The 12,004-nt window shown below is 48.4% G+C and overlaps 4 protein-coding genes and 1 non-coding gene across 5 annotated transcripts; 2 read left to right on the top strand and 3 right to left on the bottom strand.

The window, feature by feature from the left end:
- Positions 1-207: 207 nt before the first annotated feature.
- Positions 208-2,296, bottom strand: FOBCDRAFT_51813 (6-phosphofructo-2-kinase-domain-containing protein). The gene is made up of 4 exons (XM_031189836.3): positions 1,761-2,296; positions 1,114-1,703; positions 949-1,062; positions 208-898 (listed from the first exon to the last, which is right to left on the bottom strand). The coding sequence occupies exons 1-4, from the start codon at positions 1,864-1,866 to the stop codon at positions 380-382; spliced, it is 1,329 nt and encodes a 442-aa protein (XP_031033821.1). The 5' UTR covers positions 1,867-2,296; the 3' UTR covers positions 208-379.
- Positions 2,297-5,171: 2,875 nt separating this feature from the next.
- On the bottom strand, positions 5,172-5,324 carry FOBCDRAFT_t181. The gene has a single exon. It is a non-coding gene; the product is annotated as a tRNA-Asp (tRNA).
- A 406-nt stretch (positions 5,325-5,730) lies between these two features.
- Positions 5,731-7,564, bottom strand: FOBCDRAFT_189371 (aspartic peptidase domain-containing protein). Its single transcript, XM_059608677.1, has 3 exons — positions 6,391-7,564; positions 6,187-6,324; positions 5,731-6,146 (listed from the first exon to the last, which is right to left on the bottom strand). The coding sequence occupies exons 1-3, from the start codon at positions 7,304-7,306 to the stop codon at positions 5,833-5,835; spliced, it is 1,368 nt and encodes a 455-aa protein (XP_059465789.1). The 5' UTR covers positions 7,307-7,564; the 3' UTR covers positions 5,731-5,832.
- A 1,884-nt stretch (positions 7,565-9,448) lies between these two features.
- On the top strand, positions 9,449-10,714 carry FOBCDRAFT_231093 (uncharacterized protein). Its single transcript, XM_031189833.3, has one exon. The coding sequence runs from the start codon at positions 9,517-9,519 to the stop codon at positions 10,657-10,659; it is 1,143 nt and encodes a 380-aa protein (XP_031033818.3). The 5' UTR covers positions 9,449-9,516; the 3' UTR covers positions 10,660-10,714.
- Positions 10,715-10,969: 255 nt separating this feature from the next.
- On the top strand, positions 10,970-11,809 carry FOBCDRAFT_144158 (uncharacterized protein; the record flags this gene model as incomplete). Its single annotated transcript, XM_031189832.2, has 1 exon — positions 10,970-11,809. One exon carries the CDS (start codon positions 10,970-10,972, stop codon positions 11,807-11,809), a length of 840 nt encoding a protein of 279 aa, XP_031033817.2.
- Between the last annotated feature and the right edge of the window lie 195 nt (positions 11,810-12,004).

Raw genomic sequence — 12,004 nt, 5'->3', positions numbered from 1 at the left:
GTGCTTTGATGTCACTTTTATAGAGACGCTAGTCATTATCCAGCCTGATCCGCTATCAGACAAAATAGCAAAAGAACGCCGTTGATCCTGTACAGAGCCCTACCGAAGCCCTACCATTGTGTCTTTCGTGACACTATGCCGTGTATGTTTTTGTTCCCGAATCCTAAGTTCCTGCGGATGTCGTACGAGCTGTCCTCTTCATAGCAAATAGTCATAGAATGCCCCTCAAAAATGCTTTCCCGTGTCGTCATACCCCTAAATCTGTTCCATATGCAAGCTCATTTCAAATCGTAACAGTCATCCACCGGGCGCATGTTCGCCGTATACTCAAGCACAGGTCGTAGGACCCTTGTGAAACTTGACAATGTTGTCTATCGTATTACATGACACCAGGGGCTGGGTTCTCGTGCTTAGCGGTGCTACCCTTGCCTCTCCAGGTGCTGACAGCAGGAATATTGGCCTCATAGCGGACTTCCTCGGTACCGTAGGCTCCTGGGGTAAGTTTGATCAAGGTATGTAGGGGCACGTTCATCCAAGGGCTCTTAGACTGGTCCTTCTTCATGAAGTATGCATATATGCATCGTAGCACAGCTTGGTGGGTGACGATAAGAATATCTTCACTTCGCTCCAATTCCATGATGATGGGTTCAAGGCGGATAACAACGTCGCGATACGACTCTCCGCCACGATATCGGTAGTTGTACTTGTCTTCATCACGGGCGGCAAAGTCCTCGGGATATCGGTCCTTGATCTCCTGGTAGGTCAAGCCATCACATACTCCTGAGTCAAGCTCATCGAGCGCCTTCCACTGGAGTTGATTATAGTGCTGTGGAAGGAAACGAGAAGTAGCAATAGTACGTCGCAAAGTTGAGGTCCATACTGTGAGTGGTCGATCGTCCTACACAGTGTTAGCCACAGAAAAAATGTTCAGGGTGAGGCTGAACTTACACCAACTGATTTTCGGACAAGCTCAGGAAGTTTTCTGGCATATTGTTCACCACGAGGAGAGAGAAGCGTATCACCGCCAATTCTTCCGTCAATGTTATACAAGGATTCACCGTGCTACAAAGATTATTAGTGGTTGATTTGAGCGCGCAACAGAATTGTTCTTACTCTTGATAGCCAAACTGAACGAGGACGGATGTGCAGATTCATGAGATAGTACACAATGCGACTTTGGAGATAATCTCGGATACGGCTGATAATGACTTGCTTACCCACATCCATGATCTTGAGGTAAGTCAGGTGAGACTCTTTGCCATCAGCGTCAATGGTGCAGTACACCTTTTCGTAGTTGCGAATGCGGTTACGGAAATCGAGGGCGGCAGTCTCAGGGTCCTGTCCACGGTAGTCCGGGCTGGTAGTCTTGACGTCTCGGATATTGGCCATGATAAGCTCTTCGTCGTCACACTTGCTCTCGACAAAGAGAACCTCGATGCCGTTTTCGTTGCAGACCTCCAGGACCCATTTACGGCGTTCCAGAGTAGAATTGGTAGCATCAAGAATACCAACAATGCCGCCAGACCGGAACCAGGCGAGCATGTCGGCAACAGCAGCCTCAGCGGCAGCACGGCGGGTGCGTTCTCCTTCCGGATTGTTGATATCGAAAAAGTCGGCCGTGGGTTGTGGTGCATCATTGCGGCGGTAGTTGCCAACGTTGAAAGTCTGAGCAGGGATGGAGAGCCACTGAAGATATCGCTGGGCTGAGATGTTGGTCAGCTATGGCGCATGATGCAGATGCATATAGAGATAAAACCTACCTCTTTGGGCAATATAACTCTTGCCTCGGGCTGGTAGACCAACCATGACCACGCAGATCCTGGTATCTTCGGCCTGAACGCCGACACCGTTAGTTCGAGAAGGCATCGTGGCTGATGATTTGCGACAAATGGGATGTAAGTTGGTTGGGCGGTAAAATTGAATGCGACTGCTACTGAGCAGAGCAATCAAGGTTCACAAAAGAGAGCCAGGCACTGATCAAATCTGATGAAGCTCCAATACTGCAGAGGCATCAAACAAAGAAGAGGATGAGATTGGAATGACGGTAGTCTAATCGAAGACGAGTGATAGAATGTAGGAGTCAGAATGTTAGTGGTCGTGTGAGCCGAGGTAGACCAGAGGGTGAGTGAGGAGAAACGAAGGAGCTGGGTGAGTTCTTTCCGACGACTGGATCCGAAGGTAGCCAGCCAGTTGAGATCAGATGAGGAGGGCACGGCACGTAGATGGATGGTATGTTCCTTCCCAACGGAGTAGATTCACGTCAATGATACGCCGAATTGATCCTAATTGAGTGGCCTCAATGCAACTTTGCTCGATGCAGGAAACAGAGGCAGTCGAAGCTCTACCCGTCTGTATATGCAGCACCAAAGTTGAACTGGCCGAGAAGAGCAAGATTCAGATGAATTTGATGTGATCTGCAGTAAAGGCACCCGGGGCAAGGGAACCAAGACTTCGGGAGAAGCTGTCGGAGGATGAAGTGGGGGATAGAATGAGGGGTCGAATAGCGAGCGGTCTATGGATGAAAGGAAAAGAAATTGAGATGGATGGACAGCAGCTGCTTTAACTAGTTGCTCTATAGAGTAGCAAGCCGTGCCTGGGGTAGCGAATAGTCCAAGGGGACAGGAGGTCAAAGAGGATAAGAGAGGTCAAGTGACAGAAGTCCAAGGTGAAGTAAGGTAAGGGTTCAGGTAGCTAAGGTAAGGTAAGGTAAGGTAAGGTAGCTCGGGATGAAGATGGAGTCGATTTTGAGGCTAAGAGAGGGACCCAACCAGCTGAGTATCACACTTGATACGGTACAGCTTATCGCTGCTATAGAAAGAAGAAAATGCCTATCCTTTAGTCAAGGTAACCGAGTTTGCTCCATCACAAACACGAAAGAAAAAAAATCATGTTGAGCATGCGGCTTGCATCGTCTTTCTCAAGGTCGTGGCTCCATCATGAATGACGATGGAATGGAGACAGGCCAATGGGATTACGTCGATGCCCCGCTAAAGCCCGCGTTTCTGATCCACTGTCGCGGGTCAAACCTCCCCCGCCGCCGCTCGGATGGACGCCGTGCGTGTCTGTAGAGCCCCGGGACTGTTGAGACGCCCTGTAAGGTGACTCGGAGACGGTCCTGTAGGGGAAGGACAGAAGGTCGGGTGCTCCAAAAACACCCCTAAACCTGACTTCATGTTCCTTCCGGTCTCTTACCGGGGGAACCTCCACTCTGTAAAATTTCCACTTCCGTTTGCCGATCAGATGGTGGGGGAGGAAAGCCGCAGAGCTGCCAGAGACCTGTAGAGTCCTCTACGTAGCCGCTAGCTCAACTCTCGTTGCAGCTGTCTCATGGTGACCTGCCTCCGGATCCTCCCGGCATGGTCCCGGAGACGGCGACCAGATATCAGGCATTTGAGGGCAATCTTCGGCGTCAAAGGCTTAGAAAGATGGTGTTGAGGATGTGCAGTAGCCATTGAAAATATTGCCCCTGGTTGTGTGAATTTAGGCATTTCACCCAGACACCGACAAGACGCCGAGCCCAGAACCGAGTCAGCTCTAGTAAACAGGCATTGACATTGGCATTGGCGTGGATATTGATAGATCCAAATCTCATCACACTTGTCCCGTGCTCTTACCCGGGCCGCCAGCCTCAATTCACGGTCAACTGTTTGCCTAGGCCCGTCTGTCTGGATGCAACTATGCTGCAGGAACCGCCACCAGCTGCCGCTCACGAGACCTATGCTGAGCTCCGGGTCTGTCCGAATTGGCACCACTGGTATCGTGTCGCATCGTGTTGCTGCGATATCATGACTTGCAATTGCTTTTTGAAAGTCTCCAGGTGCCGGTTCCTGGGGTACGTTCTCGGCCGATGCTTGCATTTCCAACGCATGTTATATATGGGGTCATCCATCTTCTGACCCGTCTTCCATTCGATTTGACGTTGTGATATGATGGTAGATGCAACTTGAAGCTCTTTCTCCCCCAAGCTCCCAGACTTTCCGAACGTGGGGTCCCCTCACCCCAGGTTTAGTTGCTTTTGCGGCTTTCTGTTGTGTTGTGGTGCTGCCCTTACACCGCCTTGCGGCCTCACGAGAACGAAATTTGGTGGATCGGATTCGTTCGCTTGAACACTAACAATGAATCAAAGAAATGTTTTATCTCGTACCTTGCTAAAGGCAAAGGTATTTGCACGACCCCTTGTCCGTACAGGTGACGGAGGTCCAGCTGCGACACCTCTCATAATTTTCTTGTGCTTCGGCCCGTAATATCAGACGTCGATGACAAATGTTGAAGTGGTAAGGTTTTTTCTCTGGTGATCCAGTATCTGAACCCAACAGGATGGGATGTGTCAGTCCAGGATGTCTTTTAAGTCGAGTCTTGTGACTGGAGTCGAATGCTTGACTTGCGATGGAGGCAATCGTGAACGTGTGAAGATGGATGACAGCTACAAACAGGATAACTACCACGGACTACCTTCCATTGCGGGTTATCGCGATAAGAATCCCACCTAACATCACACGACGAATCACGTTCCAATGCAGATACACGATGGTGTTTGTATTGGATCTTTTCGCTGAGAATTTCACTTAGACTCTGGCCCTAAGGCCAAGAAAACTTCTGACTCTAAATTAAGGTGCCAAAAACAATCAGTCTAAAACTCCATCAAGTTCATAGTAAATCTACTTAGTATTTTTGTCCCTTAGCAAAGAGGTCCCTAAGTTCTCTTGTCTCCTCTTGTTTGGTGTAGATATTGACATACACAGAAAGCAGTTCATGGAGTAAGAAATCGCCGGGCTTCGCGCATCAGTTCCTGGTGTCTCATGCGCCAGTTGATTCTTATTCACAAGCAGTGAAAACCTAAGGATAAAGCTAAGGGTTACTCTGCGCTGACTGATACCGTCATTGCGAGATGACGCTGTATAAGTGGCAATGGAGAAGAGGCCCCCTAATACTTGAAGTACCAACTGTCGTTTCTATCTGGATCGAAACCCCTTCAAACTTTGCAAACTGGAAATTTAAGTCGACAGTATTCTTCTGAATACAATTTTGGCAATAAAAATTGCCGAGGAGAGCAGAGCGTCCGCGTCTACTCGCGGAGGCAGAAGCCAGTATTTCAGCCCAGAAGAACAGACATGAATCCAAGCCCTCAACGCCAGCCGATTCTATATGAAAAGATAAAAAAGAATAAAAACAGCCCGACGCCGGACTCGAACCGGCAATCTTCTGATTAGACTGAACAAACGTTAGCAATGATTGTGAACCAGATGTTGAACCTTGGGTTAAGCATCAAGGAGTTGAGGGGAAATACTGACAGTCAGACGCGTTAACCATTACGCCAGCCAGGCTCTTGGCTGATATTTTGCTGAGGACTGGTGTTCCTGTTCTGGATTATGTGTCTAAGACCAGTCCACTGGCCTTACATTATTACCCCATTTTTGTTGCAGTGGTGTGTGGCCCCTCTTGTACATCCAGGGGTATCGAGATCAGCACCATGCCATGTACTGCCAGTGTAAAGCATCCAATATCAAACTTGTTTGGAGCTTGGAACTCGAGTGATTACCTACCTATGCACTTAGTCTTATGTTAGAGAGTTAGATTCATATAGACACCATCCTTACTCGTATCTGTAGTTCTATGGGCGTCTCCACCCTGGAACCCCTGGGCAGAGACATCTTGCTTCATACGCTAGCGTTAGCTGACCGATCATGTTATGGCTTATTCATGGAAGCACTGAATGCATGATGGCAACAATTTCTGCTTCAACCAGTATATTTTACACCTTTGACATTCTGCCTCTACAGGGCTACACCCCTTATTTGCTTCTTAGGTGACAGGCTTCCTAGACACGGACAGCTATTTGGAGTAGAAGCGCATCTCTGCGCCACCCACATCGAAGACAGCCACAACGTTCTGTAAGAACAGGTCTCCCAAAATATATGGCCCAGATCCTCCCGTCGAAATTGCAATTGCACATTTTCCAGTCACCGGTTCGGTGAAATCTTGATAGATCAGATCAGCTGGGTTGATCCAGAACCGGACCCCTTTGATGATGACCGCAAAATGAGGAGGGATGGCATTGCAATCGACAAAGTAGGCACTCCACTCAAACATCCATGTGGCTGGGGGTTGGAAGGCTTTGGCGATGGCTTCAGTCAGTGCTTTTAGGGCTGTCAGTAAACATCAGGAATGTGAAGCAGGCTGACTAACGAGGAGGAATATGCATCATTGTGGTCCCAGTGTCAACGATGTAGGGGTATTTTGCCGTGTCTGTTGTGCTTCCCCATTGTAAGCCATCAGGAATGATGGTGTAGAAAGAGGGTTCCCAGCCAGTCTTCTCTCGCTCAACTAATTTGGCCTGTAAGTTTGTCAGAAACATGAACGTTGAGAAAACCCAATCCCTGCCGGATCAACTGACAATGACGAGATCTGTTGCTGCGAATGACTTGGGTCCCCATGGCATAGGAGGAAGGCCACCCCAGGCCAGGACACCATCACTGGTGTTTCTTTCGATAGAGACGCTGAAGACAGGATCGACCACGCCCTTTGAGATAGCTGTGGTGAACCAAGGCGAGTAAGGGTAATTGTTCCATTCAGATTCATCGGATGTGTCGTTAGGGTCACCGAGATAGGCGCTTGTTAGAGACGGATAGGCAAGGCCTAGAATACCAACAGTGGTGTTGTCGCCACGCCAATAGGCTCTACTGGCCAAGCCAACTTGCTGTTTGGGGACCAAAATGCCACCGCAAGCGATATCAGAGACTCCCATGGGCCCTGATACATCCTCTCCAGAACCATAACGGCGATGAAAGTAGACTTCAGAGATATCGTGAAGGAAGCTCTTGATATGAGGTTGACCGAAACTGCATGGAGATTGGGCTTTCCTCACGTTACCGGATGCATCCTCACAGGTGAATCCAGTCTTGGCGGCCCAAGTATCAGAGCTTCCAGTGTCGAAGATGAGCCAAACGGGGGCGTCGTCCCAGGTGCACTGAATGGCATACGCAGTGGAGAAGCTCCCGACAGCAGAAATGTTTTGGTGAGGGACGGTACCCTTTCCGGCTGTTGCGAAATGAGTTCGTGTGAGATGGGAGAGAGCAGATCTCGGATAGGAGTCAGTCTTGTGCTTGAGGCTCTTGAGTCGTGACATTCGAACACCGGTGCGGTCAATAGTCTTGGCAGAGATAGGCTTGGCTCGTTCAAAGGAGAAGCCGTTGAGTGAAGTTGAAATATCCCAGTGTGCCTGAGCAACCTCATTGGCAGCCACGGCCGCAATAGCAGGGCATGTGATGATGGCGAGGAGAATGAAGATAAAGTGAAGCGATCTCATCTTGACAATGAGCACCTGAGGTGTAAGGTTATCGGGGGAGGTTAGAAACGGTGAGGTTGTTGATGCAGGGGATAAAATGTGATTTCAGAAACACTCGGAAATATTGAAACGGGGTTTACCTGTGCATCAAGGCAGGCACCTCTCTTGGCACTGCCATGGAGGCGCCTTCCTTCTTGGACTCGGCTACATAGCGTGGAAGGTCCAACAACAATAGGAGACTCGCTGAAAAGACAATATCTCTGCCTATTATGACGTAGCTTACCTTGAATCAGTCCTAGACGATACCTTCATATACCTTACTTCCATGGCTCATCTGATTAGAAGATTTTCATATTCAAATAGCTTGGGGGCTCAAGGTTTAGTTATCTCGTAAACATACTAAAGGGTCATGGTCAGTGATATTATGTCCTTCTTTTGACTGAGATCAAATTTCTTCTATGCCTGACATGCCAACCTAACTATGAACTTGGTAAGTAGATAATGCAATTGATGTGAAACTTCGTATAAGAATATCCTGCTACTTCATGTCGTTGCTTGCACCCAGATCTCGCAGATCACAGTTCGCAGGGTTATACGTGACCAAGTCTGATCATATACAGAGCCCATAAACGAGCCTTTCGTTATCTGCTCCATGGCGGAGATACTCGAATGTCCTGCAGGCTCCCGAAGAGAACAAGATATTGGGGCTCAACGAATAAGACCCCAAGATCCGGTGCTACATCCACCATCACTCAGTCTTGTTTCCAGGTTTCAAGAGAATGTCATAGCAGAATAGTTGAGTTACCGACTGGTTATGATAAACGAGAAACAAGACACCGCGCTGACTAATTCTCGCAAGCTTACTGCGAGGCTGCCAATCTGAAACTTGGCTCTGTATTAAGCATCCTCACTATGGCATTTGCACTTTCACGTAATTTATTCTATAATCATTCAACTCTGAAAGTGGTCCTAAGTTTCGCTACTAGAAATAGTAAGCTACTGCCTAGACTGTGCATTATCGATCTGATACCTCAAATATCAATCATGTCAGCAACGAAATGAGCCATCACTGACTGAAGTTCCTTGTCTTGTAGACAAAGCAACCCGCTTACAGAACCTAGTCTTTTACATATCACTAGACGAGCGCGCTCCATCCTCCTCCTGGCATATGTATAAAAGATACTGGTTCATGCTTGGCATTTCTAATGTATTGGTTGTCGGTGGTTAGAGTGCACATGCACTTCCAAACTCCGCAACATTAACATATTATCCACAGCTTTTTACTACAAGAACTTTCCGAAGTGAAACGAAAATCTCACCTTTTTTTTCAGCATCTACTCGCATATCGTATAGGTTGGGGGCGAATCAAGGAAGAGCATGCAGATGTCATCATCTTACACAGCCGAGATAGGGCTGATGCACCACTACACTACCACGATAGCGCGGCGCTTGTCATATTCAACTCCATAACGTGCCGGGATCCATTGGCTCAGAAACCAAATGATGGCAAGGCTGGAGGCTTGGACACTTCTTGGATTGCCAATTGTGGATTTCAGATCGTCTTACAGTAAGCAGACTTGCATATAGGGGTATCTTTAGGTCATCTATCGAGACGTCAGCTCTGGGGCTGTGCTGCAATATCAAGATCCGGAAGGTCGTCCTGGAACCTTGCTTCATGAGGCCTAAGTTTTCGGGAAATATGGACTTTCATTGGTTTTCATTGTTAACGGCCTGCATTTTGTCCCAGTAGCTGAGCATACCTGCAGCAGGGTTCTCGGCCTTTGAGAAGCCGAGAGATATGGTATCAAGAATGATTACTACCTCAGGATGCTTCCCAGGAATAAAAGGAACGCATCTGCTCTCTTTCAATGCCCTGTCTCCCAAGTGTTGCTTTCATAACTCTTGTTGTACACCCAGTCTCAATTTCTCTTTGACTATCCTCTCTCCCTCTATCTGACACGATCATGGCATCCCATCTGTCTGATGTAGCTAAAACAGCTACTGGTATCGAGCAGACAACAATCACTGGCCCAACCAACACCAGTAAACCCCATCTTGTTTTTGGTGCAACTCCTGTGGACGGCCACACATACCCCTTGATTCGAATCGCAGAAGATCTCGTCCAGCGTGGCTTCGAGGTCACTTTCATCGCCGGTGACCAATTCGAAAAAGCAATCACAGACGCCGGCGTCCAACACGTTACCGTCCCACCTCTAGTGAACCCCAAGCTTATGGCAGAACGTGAGGCTATCCCCGCTGGCATTCCTCGACTTCTTTATGATATCAGACATATCTTCACTGGACAAACTCCTGAGCGCTGGAGGATCCTCAAAGGAGTCCTCGAGGGTATCAGAGCTGAGGATCCAGAGAGGGAAGTGGTTGTTATGCCAGAGACGTGCTTTATGGGTGCTAATCCTATCTCCCTTGGTGGACCTCTCCCCAAAGGATATACCAAGCGACCCAAGGTGATCAACTTGAATCCTATTCCTTACATGGCTACCAGCATCGACACTGCACCTTTTGGTCCGGGTCTTCCTCCTGACTCAACAGAGTCCGGCCGTGCGAGAAATCAATTCATGAACCAGATGATGGTTGGTGGACCTTTCGCTGATGTTATCGCCCACCAGGAAGAGGTTCTTAAGGGTCTTGGCACCACTGAGATTCTAGAACCTCAGATTCCTTTTCACCATTGGATGCTCATGCATGATCTTTCGATTCAGATGTGTCCTCCCAGTCTCGAGTATTCTCGGTCTGATGTACCCTCAAACGTCAAGTTCTCAGGTTGCGCAACACCCAAACCTATTCCTGCAGACTTTGCCTATCCTTCTTGGTGGGATGATGTGAAGCGCGGGGACCGACGTATCGTTGCAGTGACTCAGGGAACTATTGCTCGCGACGCAACCAACCTTATCATTCCTACCATCAACGCCCTCTCTGACCGCGATGACCTCCTCGTGGTAGCAATCCTCGGGAAAAGGGGAGCTTTTCTTCCTGACGACATCACTATTCCTTCCAACACCCGCGTCATCGATTATCTCCCCTACGACGCTCTCCTGCCTCATGCTTCGGTGTTCGTCATGAATGCTGGGTATGGTGGCTTTCTTCACGGAGTGACTAACGGTGTTCCTTTGGTTCTTGCAGGTGAGACTGAGGACAAACCAGAGATTGCAATGCGCGGAGAATGGAGTGGTGTTGCGGTCAACTTGAAAACGGGCAGGCCTACACCAGATACGGTGCGGTCAGGTGTCGATCGTATCTTGGCAGATGACAGCTTCAAGAAGAGGGTTGATGAGATTAAGGCTGAGAATGAAGCAATGAAATTCTTTGACTTTATCGAGGAGCAGGTTCTCTCTGTTGAAAGTTTGGAGACATGATGAATATCGACATAGAATAGCCTTGGCATCACCCATAATACATTATTTTCTAAAGAGTCTGAGCCTATGATTGCTGCCATGTGTAAGAAAAAGTCTCCGAAAGCCTCCGGTCCATTGGCTCAGTTCCTCCGTCCGGCTCCGGTCCCAGCGGGGCCCGCGGTTCCTCAAATAGGCCGATGATTACGGAGCATCGCCCGGAGGGCAAGAGTCCGGACATCGTTTATGTATAAAACGAACATATATCCTCGCCGGACCAAATCCAAAGCTTGTTTATCATCCAGACCCAGAACAGCTCAATCAAGGCCTCATCATGGCAACCTCCAAGGCATCACCATTGGCTTTCATGGATGTTCTTAGTCCAGCCGTATCATATTTTCGGCCCGCTGAATCAACACCAACGACTCCCAAAACCACAACTTCTGGTGATCCTCCATTCATTATCATTCTTTCTTGGTCGGAAGCTCGCGATATTCATATAGCAAAGTACATCTCTCAGTATCGCGAGCTCTACCTAGCATCTGCCATACTCCTCTTCCGCGCTTCTACCAAGCTATATATTCAACCAGCTCTACGACGTCGTCTATTCGAGCCAGCTTTACCAATTCTGCAGTCTGTCAATAACGGACAAGAAGATGCACCCAGCTTTCTCATCCATATCTTTTCCAATGGTGGTGTCAGTTCTGCTGCCACGCTTTGGGAGATGTGGGAAACTTCACTAGGCGGTAAACCAATTCCGCGACATGCTGTCGTGATGGACTCATGTCCCGGATACTTCCACTGGAAACGAGATCACCATGTCCTCTCAACCGGATTCCCACCATTTTTGTCTCCCCTCGTCTGGGTGTTTCTGGGTTTTGCATGGGTCTACTACAAACTATGGTTAGGTGTGGAACCGCATACTGCCTATGCCTCGGCTCTCAATACGCCTGAGAGAATCAGCCGGGAGACTATGCGGGCATACCTTTACGGAGATGCAGACCTCTCAGTTGGTTGGGAGGATGTTGAATCACATGCTCAACAAGCAAAGGACAATGGCGCTGTTGTTAGAACAGAGAAGTTTGCTGGAGGTGCCCATGTCGCTCATGTCAGAGTTGATGCTGATAGATACTGGAAGGCTGCTCAAGAGACTTGGCAAGGGAAAGAGTTTTAGATTAGGTATTCATTCTTGTGTGTGTATATAATAGACATTATTGAACCCATAGATAAATATATTACATTCGTTGAATATGGTTTCCTCGACGATCCTGAACTTGCTTGTTCATTATTCATTACCACTGTTCTCCTCTTCTCGTTATAGATGGTGCATATGTTGGTCGTCGATAAGTCAGTCGAAAATCAACCTGCC

Source organism: Fusarium oxysporum, chromosome IX (genome assembly GCF_013085055.1).
Source record: "Fusarium oxysporum Fo47 chromosome IX, complete sequence".
NCBI classification, from domain to species: Eukaryota; Fungi; Ascomycota; class Sordariomycetes; order Hypocreales; family Nectriaceae; genus Fusarium; species Fusarium oxysporum.
Note: the sequence above shows the minus strand (reverse complement) of the source record. Positions and strands in the feature narration are given on the sequence as shown.